The following is a 17,633-nucleotide window of genomic DNA, read 5'->3' as shown; positions in this document are numbered from 1 at the left end:
AGAGCTATGTGATGTGATTTAAAAGCACCTCTTTACTAAGATGAAAATCTATTGCTGTACTAATCACGGTAGTAAGTCTGACAAAAGAAAAGTCTTAACTATTTAATGTACATGGAAAATGGAAGGGAAATGGCCACAGAACTTTATTCATACTGCATAACTTGAAACAACAGTCTCTTCGGTTTAACATAAGGTGCATTTTAGTATGACCTTTTAAAATAAAATATAACAAAAGTTGAATTGTCTTTTATTAACCTGGATTTTTTAAAATAAATTTTACAGTGATCATATATACTCTTCTTGCCAAGAAAATTCTTTATTACAGCATGATCATGTATGCTTTTCCATCAGGAAGAAAATTCCTGTGGAAAGAAAATAAGAACCAAGCTTTCAAATCTAAAATTGAGTCTAAACTGCTTTTCATTTACTTTCCTCCCTTTGAGATGCCAGAAGCAATTTCCTCTTGAAGCTGACTTCCTTTCTGGAAATGATTTTCGTCTCTAACCATATTGAGACTCTCTTTTCTCATTCTTTCATTCTGACTTGCTCTTTTTCCTCTCATTTACTACTGCATCTGAATAGATCTTCTGACAGTAGGTAATTATATATGTTTCCTTCTAACTTTATTATTTCAGTTCTTTTTTGCCTCATTATCAGTCAGCCAAGAGGGACAGACAAAGCACTATTGGTGTCCTCTGCAACAGAATGCTGATGGGGGGGCTGGCTGTAAATTGACGTGGCATGGAAAATCTTTGCTAAGTTGTAGCAGCTTGTACGTTTCTGTAAAATCAAGCCCACTCTTGATGAGTTAGTAGCTTGAAGTCATTACGGGTGCAATGCTTATTTGAAAAAACTAATAGAAAATGTCTTCACTTTCTAACTTGGGAACTGAAATTTTTCTGTCTTTGGATTTTTGGCTACTAGTAAACAAAATCCAAGGCAGTTAAGTTTGTTACTTTTTTTTTTTTCCCTCAGAGTAACAGAACTTGCTGCTTTCCCCACCCCCTTTCCTGTGATTTTTCCTTTGCAGATCTTGCCATGGGGTGCGGACTACGAAAGCTAGAAGACCCAGATGATAGCAGCCCTGGAAAAATATTTTCTACGTTGAAGAGACCGCAAGTGGAAACAAAGACTGACTCTGCTTATGAATATGTATTGCTGGATTTTACTTTAGAAGGTATTTTTCTTCTATTTTATCTTATAAGTTCTTGCTAAAGAAGGAACTACATTTTACTATTTTTATTTCTTCTGATTCAAATAAGAGAAAGTGAAGTTCATTTACCTTATCAAAGCTAATCATACCAGCCTTTTAGTTGGAAATTTTAAATCTAAGGTCCTCAGATAAAATAAAGTTGCAACTTCTTACATATTAAACAAAAAAAAGTTACACAGTTGTCCTTTTAAGGAAACTGGACAGAAATTGCTTGAAAGATTTTCCTAGATTCCGGTGAGCCAGATTCTGCCATCCTTATTGATTTTGAGTAACACACACACACACACACACACACATGCATTTAGTGTGGCTACTCTCAAAAGTAAGTACATTCAGCATGAAATGGTGGAATCTGGCCCTAAATGAATAACTCTTTTTTTAAAATTATTCAGCTTCCAAAAACCTATAGTCATAGCTCATTACTTTATATGGAAATAGTTTTTAAAATGCTATAAGGAAACCTTTTTTTAGCCTTATGGCAGATATTTTAGTGAGAGTCTTATAGATTAGTTATTAATGAGCCTATTTTTAAATCCTTCTTTCTACCTCTTACTTTGTAACTGCTTACTGGTCTTTTAAAATTGTGCCTGAAATAAAATTAAAATCTCTGTGTACAATTAGAGGCAGACAGTGCGCTGTGGGGTACTTCCATTTACATGGTTCCCTGTCTCTGACAGAGTAATTCCCTGTTCCAGAAAGTTGAAAACACAAATAAACAAGTCCAGATGGCTGCCCTCTGACAACAGACAGCTCTGTGCTGCAGTTACTTTGTAAGACTGCACATTTTATAACTAACAGTTTTACGAGATGTTCTTGTTGGTAGGGATTTAAAGTAAATACGCTGATAAATGGAAAGAGTCAAAAGGGGGGAAATTGTGATGTTATCTGTTATGTGACTTGGTACAGGAATATTTTAATAAATATAAAAGTCAGACCTCTATTGAACTAGGTCTTTGAACTGCCAGATTACATTAATGTTCATGTTTATACATATTGAAGTGTTGATGATTAAGTAAGCTGCATGACTTGATGAATAGAAAACATAGCATTGTACTAAATTATAGTACTTGACAACCAACAGTATTTTTAGCTTTTAATTAGAAAGAGGAGTTGTTCATTCACGTGTTCGGTTCAGGAAACAAAACTTCTTTGTATTGAGAAGTAGTAGTAACAATATACTCCAAGACTAGAGCTGGGTTGTGTAATACATAAATTAACTACCTGCTGCTGTATTGCTACGAATGTGTAGGATAATAAAACTTCTTTCCTTGACTCTGAAGTTTGTTTGGAGTTCCTAAATAGTTCATTGTGTTCTAAATCATATTTTTATGCACATACAAGTTTATGAAAACACTCTGGAAGGGATTTGTTTTAAAGAAGTTAGTTGTTTTCTATGTTAAACTAAATATGTACTTAGTAAGGTGTGGGGGAAAAAAGGTGGTTCTTTTAGCATCATCATATGTAATAACCAGTGTCACATTGCAAAAAAATTGTGGTCACATTTTCAAACCATGGTGCATATTACTAGACTCATGAATCCATATTAGGCACTTTACTAAAAGTTATTTGATATTCAGTGCTGCCTAGTACCTGTAGCTTGCATTCACTTCACTGGGAATTATGGGTGCTCAACAACATTGAAATTCAGGTCACTTTCAGTTAGTTGCCTAAAAATAGAGTTAAGAGCCTAGCTTTAGGCAACTAAGTTTGAAAATGTAGGCCTATCTGTGTAAAACAATGTCAGTTGCATGCATATATTTTATATTCTCATATACCTCTGCCTTTCAGAGCTACGTTCATACACACACACACACACACACACACACAATCTCAGTACACACTTGCTCTCGCCCTCTTTTACTAGGAAAATTCTAAATTATAGTGAACTTTGTTTTTGTTCATGGAATACAGGGAGTGGCCAATTTACTGTAGGGCCTGTTTTGAACCTGTACCTTTTTCCTTCATATAAACTATCAGCTCCATCCTGCATCTTATTGCACCAGTACCTTTGGGATAAAGGGAGCTATATTAAGAGCTCAGTTAATATAGTTTATGATCAACCAGCTTGTATCACTTCTGAGCAACATGAATCTCATGCTGTCAGAGACCTGAGTGCTGTCTTCATAGCACTTTCAGTTTCTACTCGTTGAGGAAAAAGAAGATCGTGCCCAACATGTACTGCTCATTGTGTGAATTTTTACACCTAAGTACCTGATCTGGTCCCAAGTAAAAAACTTTTTAAAATCTTACTTTTACACCCTTTCTATCCCCACTTTACATATATTATTGTATATTGGGATGAAAGTATAACAAGCACAGTTACATTAAATTTAAGCTAGTGCAGAGTTTAACTCAACAAGTTTATGCTCAAAGAAACAGAATGAAGGGCTTATCAAGGAGACTATTAAAACTCACTTGATTCTCTATCAAGCCTTTACACCAGTTAGAGCAGCCTAGGAACTATCAACCAGCTAAGCAGAGCTAGAGTACATTGTGATCTGGCCTCTCGTTCTTGTCCCTAACATGCTCCAGGGATGGTGGTCTAAGAACTGGATCAATGGCCACTGGATGCTCCCCCACACCAGAAAAATCCCTAGGTAGGAAGATGCAATCAGTCTTCACTTTGCACCACTTGAGTGGAATAAAGGGAGTGGAATAAAGTAGAGAATCTACCCAACTGTGGTTTTAAGTGTCCATTTCTTAGTGCCAATTTTATCTCCGCAGCTATGAGGTGTGTCTCACATAAGCAGCTAGACTAAAGTATTTTGGAAGGTCAACTAAAACATGTAACTGGGGATCACTAGAATTTTCCCACACTCACTATAATGCTTTATGCCTCCTTCACATCTCTTTTTAATAGAAACCTGTGTCTATGTTCTTCGTATCAGCATGCTGAAATTTCAAACAATAAAAAGCATCTATCACTTTGGATAAACACAAATGTATATACAAATTAATTTGCTATCACCTTTTAACATTTCAAACTTCTGGGTTATATTATTGTAACAGTTGTGATTGGCTGTTGTGAGCAAACACAACAAGATAGAAATTCTGTTTAAATTTTAGAATAGTTGCAACAGTTTGCAACATGATGGAAGTGGGCCATGTTTTACACAAACCTGCTTTTTTGGCTGTGGCATGCAGTCTAAGTTACACCATATGTGTTGCAGTAAACCTGAACATGTCCATTGGCTTCATTATGCAGAATGTGCTTAAAGGAACTATGGTTAGGAATTTTATAGCTCGGTTCACTTAGGGCTAAATTCTGTCATCTAGCATGCAAGGGTTGCGATGGAGAAGATATTTGAAATGAGCCTCTTTTCCTACACCGCACCTCTACAGATCTAGCAAGAAATGTTTCATTTGCACTGTACAACAGTGAATTGTAAGGTATAGCCGGATAACACAACAGCCCTTGCATCATGTCCCCAAGGTAACATAGTTTGTATTAGTGGGAGTATCTAGATTTGTGTCTGCTAGTGCCCATTCTGCCATCAGTGCATATATGGGGATGCATGTTGTTCCTGCCCAGAGGCGCAAAAAAATGTTCCCCACAGTATATTGTCCAGCTGTTGTCAGAAATCTGCCCTGTGCCAGCAAGATTCCTGTGGCAGAGGGCACATCAGGCATTAGGCTTTCCCCCAGGATAGGATTTAATAATACTTTGTAATTACTTCAATAATACTTAGTATTTAATTTTTCAAAGTACTGTACAAACATTAACTAATTAGTCGTTAAAAAAACCTGTGATATACATATGATATCATCCCCAGTTTACATAGGAGAACCAGGCACAGATAGATTGAGACTTTGCAGACCACACTGCAGATTAGTGGCAGAGCTAAGATTGGTTTCAGAGTAACAGCCGTGTTAGTCTGTATTCGCAAAAAGAAAAGGAGTACTTGTGTCTCTAAGTACTTTAGTCTCTAAGGTGCCACAAGTACTCCTTTTCTTAGAGCTAAGATTGAACATCATAAATTTAATCTTAACCACCAGATCCCAAAAGGCTGATGAAATGGAGTGTCCTGGTCAGTATCATATTCTACATGTGTGTTTACATGAGATATGGAAAATAGGTGCACACTCTCTGACTTGTATGTTAGACAGACCCTTTACATGCGGGGAGAAGACATGGTGCCATGAGTATCATGTGCTACAGCACATCTCTTTTCTGGGGAGGTGATTAAGAAGAGGGAGATGGGGAACCTGAATTGAACCATAAGGAATATATTTTCAAAGTGGTGTTTTTATCATTGTGCTTTTATGTACTTTTTCCCCTTTATATCAAAGAGGCTGATGTAAAATCAAAGGAGAGTGAACTCGTTTCAACTTAAGTTATTTTCTTTTGAGAGGGAGAGACAAAGAGGAAAATCCTAAACCAACTCTTAAAAGTGCTTTTTAAATCTAAAAACTACCACCGTGGTTTCGATGTTTAATTCCAATCTGAGTCACACATTGATACTATTGAACAACATTGTCCCTTCCATCTCTTCATCCACCAAAAGCATAGTGAAAAAACTAGGAACTGTAAGAACTCTAAAATGAACTAAAAGATTTGCAGCAGGTGTTCCTGCTGGAGAGTGTCAAATTCCAGTCAAAACAATCTCCTCTCTAGAATTAACAGTTGTGCAGTGGCATAGAAAACATGATACTGACAACTGTATCTGGGGCTGTAAGTGAGAAGAGTGGTAATGACACAGCCACTCCCAGTCTCTGTTCATATTAATATGCAAACTAGATACTTGGGTTAGAATAGAGACTGGGAGCGGCTGGGTCATTACACACATTGAATCTATTTCCCCATGTTAAGTATCCTCACACCTTCTTGTCAACTGTCTAAAATGGGCCATCTTGATTATCACTACAGAAGTTGTTTTCTCCTGCTGATAATAGCTCATCTTAATTAATTAGCCTCTTACTCCACTTTTTCATGTTCTCTTTATGTATGTATATATGTCTTCTTACTATATGTTCCATTCTATGCATCCGATGAAGTGGGCTGTAGACCACGAAAGCTTATGCTCAAATAAATTGGTTAGTCTCTAAGGTGCCACAAGTACTCCTGTTCTTTTTACAAAATAAAATGTGCCTCCAAAAGTACTCGTTTGTGTTTCTGCTAATTCAACCAGAAAATGAGACTATATTGAGCCATCACAGTTTGAACACAACTCCCCAGTGTGACCAAGGGGAATTCTGCTAAAAACTGATGGCATAGTTTGGCCCCTTGCTGCACACCATTCGATTTACTTTGGGATGGGATAAGGATATTAGTGTCTGAGGTCTTGTCTGCACAAGAAAGGTGCTCTCTTTAACTAAAAGTGTGATTTTTAAACTGGTTTTGTTAAACTGGAACAAGACTCCACATGGACACTTATTTTGCTCTAAACCACACTTATTTCAGTTTAGCTTAAATTGATTAGGAATAAGTTACTCTTAAACCAAAATAAAAGTGTCCACACATAGGTTTGCAATATTTTAGCCAAATTGGGTTAACAACTGATTCAAGTTAAACCAATGCAACTCTTTCATGTAGACAAGCCTGAATCCCAGTTTAGAAACAGAGTTTTTATTATGTTCCCTTTTTGTCATCTTCCTTTTCATCAGGAAGGATTGTTGGAGGTATAGATGCTGACACAGCTTTTACGCTCTATTAATAAAGCCAGACAGATCATTAAATTGATGCCAAACTGATTTAAAGTTACTCTGATCTTTCTATTTTGTAAGATGTATAACTTTATCACTGTTTTTATTATCCCTGTATAATTCCTGGTCAACTATGCATCCGCTATATTTTGTATATATGTACATTGGGGAATATAGATGTATTATATCTTTTGTGCTACATTAAGATATAGGTAAGTAGCTTATTTGTATGTATGAACACCTGCATACTGAGTAACACTTGTGCATAATGTCCATGTTTTCTGTTCATTCAATTCCTTTAGTGTCCTCGAATCCAGAAGTTATCAAAATCAGTTCTGTGTTGGATATAGCAACAAAAGTGGAAGAGTATTACATCAAAGGATATGTTGTAGGAGCAATTCATCCTATTATATTACCTGTTGGGCGAAGAAAGCACTTTTCTGCAAGTTATTTGTATCGAGTGGTACTATCACGACTCAAATTAAGGTAAAATATGCAGAGGAGAAAAATTATTTGAATTAAATGACATAGAACTTGCTTCATTCATATTTTAAAAATTTGCAAATGGCTTTTCAACATGCATTCCTTGTAACTTTTAATACTAATCAGGACGTTAGAAAGCACCTTCAAGGATGAAGCAAGGTCTGAATGCTCGAAAGGATTTAGGTGTTGTGACACTGAGCATCACAACGCCAAACTTTGAGCACCTGGATGAATCACCGCAATTCGAAGTCTGAATTAGGCACCTAGGCTCCTGCACATGAATAGGGAGAGATAGGCACCTTAGACTGCCATTCACAAAGGCCAGCAGGCTCTGCAGGGAACAGCATAAGCTAGCCAATGGGAAATGCTGACCAGAGGTGTGTGTTCTAAGCCCCACTTCTCACAGAGATAAGCACCTAAAACTAGTCTACAGGGAAGCTCCTATCTCTGTAAGTCAGGAAAACCTCTTGAGTTAGAGCACCTGTGCCATTTTAGCAAGAAAACAGCTGTCAATTTGTCCTGCAGTGGCTCAAGAGCATAAGTACCCAACCTCAGGGGAGACTGTCAAGAAGCAGGGCACAAACCCCACATTAGTTGTGAGTTCTGTAATTAGATTTCACCAGCCAATTATCAAGTGTAAACTCCTCATGTACTATAACAGCCTTAACATGAAGCCACATACAGTCCCCTTGGGTACTCTATTCTGTCTTGCTGACCAGGTAAGTCTACCTTTGCTAGATTGTCCTTTACACCAAGGATCACAGAAATATTAAGGTTGCTCCCAGCCTCAAAGAACCAGTCACTTACCCCCAGACAATTGCACCTTAGATCTCACACCAAAGACAATGCTTGTAGCCAATCCTATAATAAACAATCTAAAGATTTATTGTACAGGAAAAGGAAATGAGAGATCTTTACAAGGCTAAACCAGAAGACATACACATAAATTGAGTTGCAATCTTAAGTTTCAGAAGATAATAGAAGCAAATTCTATACGTCCTTTAGGGCTAATCCAGGCTAAGCACTGGGGTTCTTTTGCTTATGCCTAGAAAGCTTACCCCTCAGAGTCCAGCATAGAGATGCAATTAAACTAACTTCTTGTTAGGAGTTTTTATTCCCTTCCCCACTTGAGCTCTGAGGAATTCACTTGCATAACTCATCTTTATGGGAGAGAAATCAACAAATTATTTCATTGTCTAATGTTCCACAATCGTTCCATCTGGTGTTGATGAGTCTTCCCTGCTGGGCAGGACATGACACCTTCATTGGCCACCAGCATTTCACACTCTCCTGTCTGTTGATTTACACAGTTACAGAAGCTTACACTACAAATGCTCAATTATCATCTTTTAATATGGGATACAGATGTTAAATGAGATTAATGCATGCCGCATCTTACAAGCACTCCATAAAGTCTAAGCACTAAACACATTCTTTTCATTCTAATTCCTATTTTAACAATACTAACAAACAGGTGAGCCAGACTGATTCCAGCTACATATTTGTCAGTATTCAATTGAGGCATGGGGGTCTTGGCATGAGCTGGCACCTGATCTGCCAGCATCATACTGGGGTGAGTAGGGAGGACCACCCTCGTAACATGTAATCCAGTGGTTAGGGTACTCTCCTGGGAGGTGGGAGACCCCCTGCTCCAGTCCCCCCTCCACTTATGGAGGAGAAGCAATTTAAACAAGGATCTGCTACTAGGGTGAGTGCTCTAACCAGTGATCTGTGGGATATTCTGATGTATGGAGTCCCTCCCTCTCTCCTGTTAAAGCTGTTGCACTGTGGATAAATAATGAAAGACCCATTAGACCAGAGGGACTAGATCCTGGGTCTTCCACATCATGGGTGAGTGGTCTAACCACCAGGCTGCAGAGTCACTCAGGCTTCTGCTCTCTAGCCTAAATAATGGAAAGACAATAGAGCGAGAGCACACAAATGCACGCACAAGCATGAGAATGCCTCTAAAGCCTGGTGGTTCAACCATCACCCACACATGTATGTGTACATTTTGTAGCGCTAATTGCATTCTTTGCCAGTTTCCCTCTACAAATATGTATATTTCATGGTACAAAAACAAAGGGATTGCTGTATGTATCGTTTTTGTAAATGAACATCTTTGTCTGCTTTCCCTGTTTTCTTTATCTCAAATCTAAGCAGAGCAATTTTTTGTGAAAGCTGTATACTTTACCTCTTAAAGCTGTGTTCCCAAGATTAGATGAAAGGGAACTCTTAGCGTTTCTGAAAAAATTTTGTTAACATACTCTGACTTTATCCACTTTGAAAGTGTCTTTTTCAATCTCTAACTTGATGAGTTTTCATTTACATCACTCTTAAATATGTAAGAATGGTCAGGGGAATTCCAGTATTTTTAGGTACTAGTCCAAGTGAGCTCAAGCTTTTTCTCAGTCTCATTCTGCCTTGCACAGAGAGAATTACACGTGTCCTGAGCTCCTACATGACTTTTTTGAAATCTTCCATGGTTTAGTTTTCCCTGCCCTCCTTGTGCCCTACTTCTTGTGCACCTGCTTAGAGGGAGTAGGGAAGTGGTACCAAGTGAACACCATTTGATCTCTCCTTCATCCCTGGACCCAAGTTCCAAGGATTCCCAGCACAGTTATGCAGTGCAGTCTTGTTCTCCTGCATAGTTGCATTAGAGACAGACGCAATTGGGCCCTAAACAGATTGCTGACAGAGGAAATTTCGTCTTAACCCAACTGAACTAGTGGTTGGCTTATGCCTGAAAAGCATGAATTTTATATTCCTTTTCTTAAACGCTGTGAAAGCAAGATACACCATATAAGCTTCTAGGGCAGTGGTCACCAGCCTAGAGGATCTCCCAGTCAATGGAGATCTCTGGCAGTGCAGTGTGACTGCCACTAAGGCAGACTCCCCTGCCAACCCCAGCCCCACGCCGCTCCCGAAAGCGGCCAGCACAGCCCTGCGGCCGGGGGGGTTAGGGGGTGCAAGGGTCTCCCTTCGTGCGCTGCTCCTGCCTGCAAGCACCGCCCCCACAGCTCCCTTGGCCGGGAGAGCTGCTGGGGTGGTGCATGCCGAGAGGGGCCCACACATAGAGCCACGTGCCCCCCGCTCCTCCCCAGGGGCCACAGGGGAGTGTTGGCAGAGAGCCTGCCTTAGCCTTGCTGCACCGCCAACTGGGAGCTGCTGGGGGTAAGTGCTGCCCAGCAAGAGGCCACACCGCAACCCCCATCCCTGAGCTCCTTCCCGGAGCCAGGACACCACACCGCTCCTGCACCCCAAATCCCACCCTGAGCCCCCTCCCAGAGCCATCACCCCAAATCCCCTCCTGCACCCCAACACTCTACCCCATCCCAAAGCCAGCAACCCCATAACCCCTTCTGCACCCCAACACTCTGCCCCAGCCCAGAGCCCCCTCCTACACCCAAACTCTCTCCTAGAGCTTGTACCCCTCACCCCCTCCTGCACCCCAACCTTCTGCTCCAGGCTCAGCCCAGAGCCCCCTCCCACACTGCAAACCCTCGGCCCCAGCCCAGAGCCTGCACCCCCTCCTGAACCCCAACCACTTGCCCCAGCCCAGTGAAAGTGAGTGAGGGTGGGGGAGAGCAAGTGACAGAGAGAGGTGGGGATGGAGTGAGTGGGGCTTTGGGGAAGGGACGGGGTAGATCCTGGGTTGCCCTTAGATTCAAAAAGTGATCTTTTTGTAAAAACGTTGGAGACCACTGTTCTAGGGGGATAAACCTATGGCCACTATGCTCTTTACCCAGCTGTTCTTAAGATAACATCAGGAAAAAAGCACTCAAATCTGCACAGCGAAGCATCAGTGTATAGACTCTGCAGAAATGAAGTTCTCACCCTTCATTTTAAAGAAGTATGGTAAGCTGTGCAATAGAATGGTTAGCAGAGTTATTTCCATTATGTCACGGTAGCAATTAGGGGTTATGTAAATAATTTAAAACTGATATTTTTATATATAGAAAGTTAAAATGCCTAAAGCTTCCATTCTTAACAATGGAATTTAATTACTGCCTAGGGCAGGCACAAACTGCAAATTTACCTAAGAACTCTACCAATACATTTACGTTTTGACCTTCAATCCACTGTATATTCCAGTTCTGTGCCTCTCTTGAACGGAGACTACTCATGCCAATTTGTTTGGTGGTTTTGTTATGCAGATCAATGGCAGGCAACCACAGAGCATAGATTTTGATTTGTAGATTTTGTGCTAGAGTCTCTGGTTTTCTGCTGCCTTTGTCACAAAGGGATCACGAAGTCAGCATAACCAGCCTCTCTGGCACAGATCTATACCATCCACTTTGCAATTCCCAGCGAAAGGGACACGTGGAAGATAAGGATGGGGAAAAGGGGCAGGGCTGCAATGCTCCTGCTATCCCCAGCCGCCATAATAGTCCTGTGGGGATGTGAGCGCCTGGATGCAATTTAGAGCAGCCCTGAAGCTGCTCTATGGGTTTGTCGATAGAAGCACTTAGTCAGCAGTAAAGGGTGTAAATCTACCCCTCACTAGCCTGCTTCATCCTAAGTGTCCGTGTGGACCCTGCTACTGTGCATCTACCCCACCTCCAAACAGGAGTAGCCCAAAACCTCTCTCTCTGGGCTTTTTCTCAGAGCCACATTCCAAACACTTCTTGTTCTGGCTGTGTTTGACTTTTGCTGCTTCTCTGTTTTTCCTGACTCTCTCACACACTGACACATCATTCCAATCCCTCTCTCCCCATCCACCTTTTAGTTTATTAGACCACTGTGGAACCCACTTGGGTCACATGATTCAGCTTCTACTGCAGCCTTGCACATGGCTTTGTTTTGGGCAGATGCCTCTGATGTTTCAGCTATCTGGTTCCACAAAGAAACATAATTGTTTCTAATATTTATCCCAAATGAGTGGCAGCTGTTACATCCACCAGTTTCAACGGGGTTTAACCCAACCCAAAACATTAGTTAATCCTGTGAATCTACATTGCAAGTATTGATTTAAACAAAAACAAACTGAAAAAATCTGCAGTGTACCTTCTGTGAAACAATTAGTAACTATTAAGACACACTAGCTTAAAAATACCCAGTTACAAGCTTCTCTTCTAGTTGCCTCAATCCCACATTCATTCATGGATGCCTAGATTTACAGAGCAACAGTGAATACTTCCTGCCTTAGCTTAAACTTAAAACAAAGAGAGTCCTTAGGTTACAAGATTGCCCAGTTGGTCACTCTCCTGTTTGTCCTAGCTATTAAGGAGCAAACAGATGTGCCTTTAGTGGGTGTTCTTTGGTAAGTTGCCTTCAATCAGAGCCTGGAATGAATTCATTTACAATGTGATTCTACACTGAAATGTGACACTGTAAAATTATATTGTGAGGTTCAGTTTTCTCTCAATGCTTGCAGGCCAGACTGGCTCAATTGACTCATAAAATCATATGTTTTCTCATAGTCAACCATGCATACTAAACTTGGGATCTGATAATCAAGCTAGGTTAATTCTCACTTATACAGCATCTTTAGTCAAAGTTTCTACAATGGAAATTTAGCTAAAAGTTCTGTTGATACACAAGTCAGGAAACAACCCAATTTACTCTCACATAGCTGGAAAGAAGAGGAAGAAAGACTAGTGAAAACTGTGGCTGATATTCTGTACCTCTAGGAGATGCAGCACAGAAAACTTTTTACTACTTTTGCATCCTCCCTCTTCAAGCCTCTGAGGACCAGGAGTTAGTCTAAATTACAGTGCCCCTGCCCGACCACTGCAGCATATATTTGCCATTGCAGCAGGGAGAATCCCTCCTCAGACTCTTTGCATTGGCCTACTAAACCCAGGGTTGCGAGTTCAATCCTTGAGGGGGCCATTTAGGGATCTGGGGCAAAAATTGGGGATTGGTCCTGCTTTGAGCAGGGGGTTGGACTAGATGACCTCCTGAGGTCCCTTCCAACCCTGATATTCTATGATTCTTTTCTCCACATCCTTGCACTATGGGGATTCTTCTACTGCATGCTTCCCCCTGTCCTGAAACCCCTGAAAAGCCCTTGCATTCTCCACCAGGATCCATGAATTTGAGTAAGAAGATGGCCTGGGGGAGCATGTACCTCTCCTGATTCCTCCACACAAGAAACAGTATTTACACTCTGTGCTATGGATCCCCTGTGAACACATCCACTACAGCTGTGTTTGTGTAATGAAAATATTGACAATTTAAATTGACAATGTAGGTACCATATTGTAATTCTTAAAAACATTTTTCCAAGTAAGCAACTGAATAATAAACATACTAGGTAGCTAAATCTCTCTGTTGAAGTGATTTTAGTCACTCCATGTATGCTTTTTTAAGAAGAGATCTTTAACCTATAACTATACAACACTGATTATACCATGTAATTACTTGATATAAATTGTAAAATATTGTATTTGGAAATGACTGTCATATCATAAAAATCTGAACAGGGTACTGTGTATGTAGAACTCCAGAATCATGGCTATATTTTTGAGATTAAAATGACACTGTCTAAGACTATTAGCATTCTATGTATATTCACATAGATTTATTTACATTTGATAGTATAATCTAAGGTTTGTAACATTGTATGTTTCTATTATTTGAGAACACATGGGATTTATTTGCTACGAAAACAATGCCTTTTCACTAAAGTACTTGAATGTTTCAAGAAATGGGTACAAATTTATACTCATACTTAATATAGCTTTTGTTTGTACTTTCACAATAAGGCACAGTACCTGATATTTTGTGTAAACATAGGAAAGAATCACTTCTAAGCAGAAGTGTGAAAAAAGTATTGCCAAGATTTCATTCATAACTTTTTTCAAAAAAGAAAAGAATTCTACATGCAAGCATTTTGTGCAAGTTAGCAGCAAGCTGCTGACAAAGACTGCTTTCTTTCCGTGTTCCAGCCCGAAGCATACAGCACCCAGAAGACAAAGACACCCCAGGCTTGTGATTGAGGAATGTCCTTTAATGTATGAAACACTGACAAATGACGTAGTGAAAGGATTGTTAGAAAAGGTATGGCAGTTTTTGAAAAAAAAAATTAACTTCTCTGCTCACAGGATTCTTAACTGTAACATATGTATTTACATTTACAGATGAATTATTTTTCAATTTGCAAATTTTAACCTGGTTTTCTGGCTTATAAAAATTACCAAGGCATTCATTTAAGTAAGAAGGAAGTGTTGCTTTTCCCCCTTCAGCACTTCTTTTTTTGTTTAGCACTCTGTCATGAACCCATTGAACTCAAAAGGAGATTTCCACTGATGTCATTGGGAGCAGGCTCTGACCTTTATTTTGTTGTTTTTCATGGTTTAGGCAACAGTAATCAAACTTTCTGAAGGGATATGCACATATAGTAGCTCCTTCTAGAATTATGTTGTAATATTGTATTAAATTAAAATCTGAAAATGCATATTTACTTGTTCCTTGTTAAATAATATACTCAAATAAAACTGACATCTGTAGATGGATTTTCTAAGCAAGGACAAATAGATTGTCTCATCTCATTCTGTAAATTACAACTGGCATGCAAAAGTGTTGCTTTTATAGAAGTATTTACCTTTGGTTACTTGTACAGTAAATCTTTTCAAAATTAAAGAATATTCAACTTCCACCCTAATAAACTTTGTCTCTCACTTCCTCTTCTAAATTAAGACCTATTGAAACAGGAAAGTTTTGTTATTACAAAAATGATAGTAATATAGTTGTCTAAATTAGTTGCTAAGGAAAGTTTAAAGGAAGAGCATCTTTAAAATATTTTAGGATCACTGAGGTTGTAGCTGAGAGAGTTGTTTAGAGATTTTAAATGGCTGTATTATAAATACTCTGTGAGGTAATCAGAATTTAAAATGAGATACAGTTTCATGTTTATACCAATTTACTTTGGTAAGTCAGATATACATTAATATTAAATACATATATTAAATGATCAATAAACTTAAAATAAGCATTTGTTCAGTCTCGTACAAGGAAATCTGAAGTATAAGCATTAGGGGAAATATTTTTATTAGTCAAAAAATTACCCTTAAATTCAAATCTTTCCAGTATTTTTTAAAATGATTGCATCAATAATCCATGGTTAAACCTTTTAAAAAGTTAAAAATTTAGTAATTTGGAGGGAGAGTGTCTCTTGTCCTTCTAAATCCCTTAGGCACTTTTAAAAATCTCCCCCAACATTGCTTGCTGCCCTCAAGATAATTTTGGTTCTGTTGCAGAATAGATACCATTTTTGATCCCAAATGGCTGCATTTTAGTGGGTTGTGAAGTTCACACACATGTAATAAAAAGTTTGTTATTCTTCTACATGAAAGGCGCTATATACATTTAAGTTAGTATTACTAGCTAGTATTTGAACACATTTCTTGGCCTAATCATAGAAGCTACCCTGTTTGCAGAATGCCTATTGACTTCAGTGCATGGAGAGCTTGCAGAATCAAGTAAACTGATATTTGCCTTAAAATATAGAACATGAGAACTCCACAATCCTTAAGTACATTGCGTCTTGGATATATTTGCTTGCAAATCAGCATCTTCTTTTATGGAATATGTGTGACGTAGAAGTGTCTTATCTTCAATCTGTAAATTCATAAAGTTTCAGAATAACTCTATTTTATACATGCAGGTCAATGAAGCTGCTAAAAGAGGGAAGAAGTTTGTTGGATTTATAACACAGCATTTTCCACAACCTAAATTCTGTAATGGCACAAACACAGATGGAAATGTGGACTCTGAATCAGCACTAAGCATAAGGAGTAGAGAGCACAGGAAATACAATTATGATGAAAACTATAAAAACTGGAATGAAGGGACTTTGAGTGGTCAGTCATCTGAGAGTGGAATAGAGGAAGAAATTCAGCCAGAAAGGGGACAGTTACAGGATGCTGATTTCCAATTTGGAAAAGAAGGCAGCCCCAGACCTACTAAACCAAGGAAAGGAGAAGGTAAAAAAACACTATGTGTCTATTGCAGTAGCGGGATAATTACATTGAGTTATAGCAAAAAAGGATAACAAAAATGTAAAGCAAAACTTATTACAGTATATTCTAGCTTATAAAATATAGGTTTTAAAGATCTCTAAGTTTAAATACATATTCATTTTTAGAGCAGCTTGACAAATAGAAAACAATACTAATTCTGTCTTCTGTAGTATGTATCCAATATTATGTAGAAATTACCTCTCTCTTCTCATATCTCCCCTGTTTTAAGTGAACTGTTAAAACTTTAGACTGTTAAAGCATAGACAGTAAAAGCTCAATGTTTTTAATATTGCAAGCAAATAACTTTGTATGACAAGTGTGTGCATAAGTGAACACAACTGTGTGTGCCTGAAAAATAGTGTCCTATCATCAAAGGATGAAATTGTGTTACAAGATTTGTTACCCTTATTAATCAGCAAGAAACTTTTAATAGGCCCCTAAGATTACACCACAATTACTCAAACTCCCTAACTTGAATTCAATTTAAGACAAAAGGGACCTATTAGGTGCTAGGGGATATAATTCAAACATACTCCTCTCCAGCCCATGTAATGCATAGCAGACTAATCTATTCTTAATGGACTGATTTTGGTAACATACCTTCAAGAGATACCCTCAGAGAACTCAAATTAGTGCAACAGTGAAATCAAAGAGGATAACAGATAAAGAATTTATTTACATTAGAGGAAACATGCATGAAAAGTGGAGTATAAGAAAACTCATTGGTGAACATTTTTGTTAATATGGCAGAAAGCTTAGTTACAAAAGGAAGATGTAAAGATATTAAAATATATAACCCATTCTGTTTGAGATGTCATCTTCTAGAACACTGTGACTCTGGATGTCAGGCAACTTTACTTTGGCGATTCATTAAGTGTTCATTAAGAAAGAAAATGTGTTCTTCTTTAAGTTAGCTGACGCATGGTAACTAACATGAATAAAATCCTAGTGAAGGCAAGGCAGCTCCTAATTTTCACACATGAACAAGTCGTGGTAAAGCTATGAAGGAATCCAGAGTTTACGTCAACCTGATAACTCATATTACAATTACAAACTGCCATGTCTTCATGAGGACCTCATGTTAGTTACCATGCAATATCTAACACAAGTTAAGAACAGACCTTTTTTCTACTGAGATGCGCCCTTTGTGGGAAACAGAGAGAGGAACACATGGGTTTCCCTATTAGGTCTTTTTAGTCCGTTCATCCTTCCTTCCTTTCTGAGGTGAAGGCTATCAACCTTACCCACCTGCTACCTAATAGATGGGTTTTTAAATGACTGTTTAGCATAGTGAATTCTTCCATTATGTACCAGACACATTCTAATTA

At 38.7% G+C, this 17,633-nt stretch overlaps 1 protein-coding gene across 3 annotated transcripts in view; it reads left to right on the top strand.

The window, feature by feature from the left end:
• Positions 1-508: 508 nt before the first annotated feature.
• Positions 509-17,633, top strand: part of RFTN2 (raftlin family member 2) — a 53,177-nt gene continuing 36,052 nt past the window's right edge. For 2 of the 3 annotated variants that reach the window (XM_073306315.1, XM_073306314.1), the window contains exons 1-4: positions 988-1,177; positions 7,159-7,342; positions 14,233-14,344; positions 15,951-16,269. In XM_073306315.1, the coding sequence (XP_073162416.1) occupies positions 1,039-1,177; positions 7,159-7,342; positions 14,233-14,344; positions 15,951-16,269 (754 nt within the window). In that variant the 5' untranslated portion in view covers positions 988-1,038. Of the gene's footprint in view, positions 598-987; positions 1,178-7,158; positions 7,343-14,232; positions 14,345-15,950; positions 16,270-17,633 lie in introns of those variants that run through there. The other variant, XM_073306313.1, reaches the window with a different exon arrangement.

Source organism: Lepidochelys kempii, chromosome 11 (assembly GCF_965140265.1).
Source record: "Lepidochelys kempii isolate rLepKem1 chromosome 11, rLepKem1.hap2, whole genome shotgun sequence".
NCBI classification, from domain to species: Eukaryota; Metazoa; Chordata; order Testudines; family Cheloniidae; genus Lepidochelys; species Lepidochelys kempii.
This window is presented reverse-complemented; position numbering and strand designations above follow the sequence as displayed.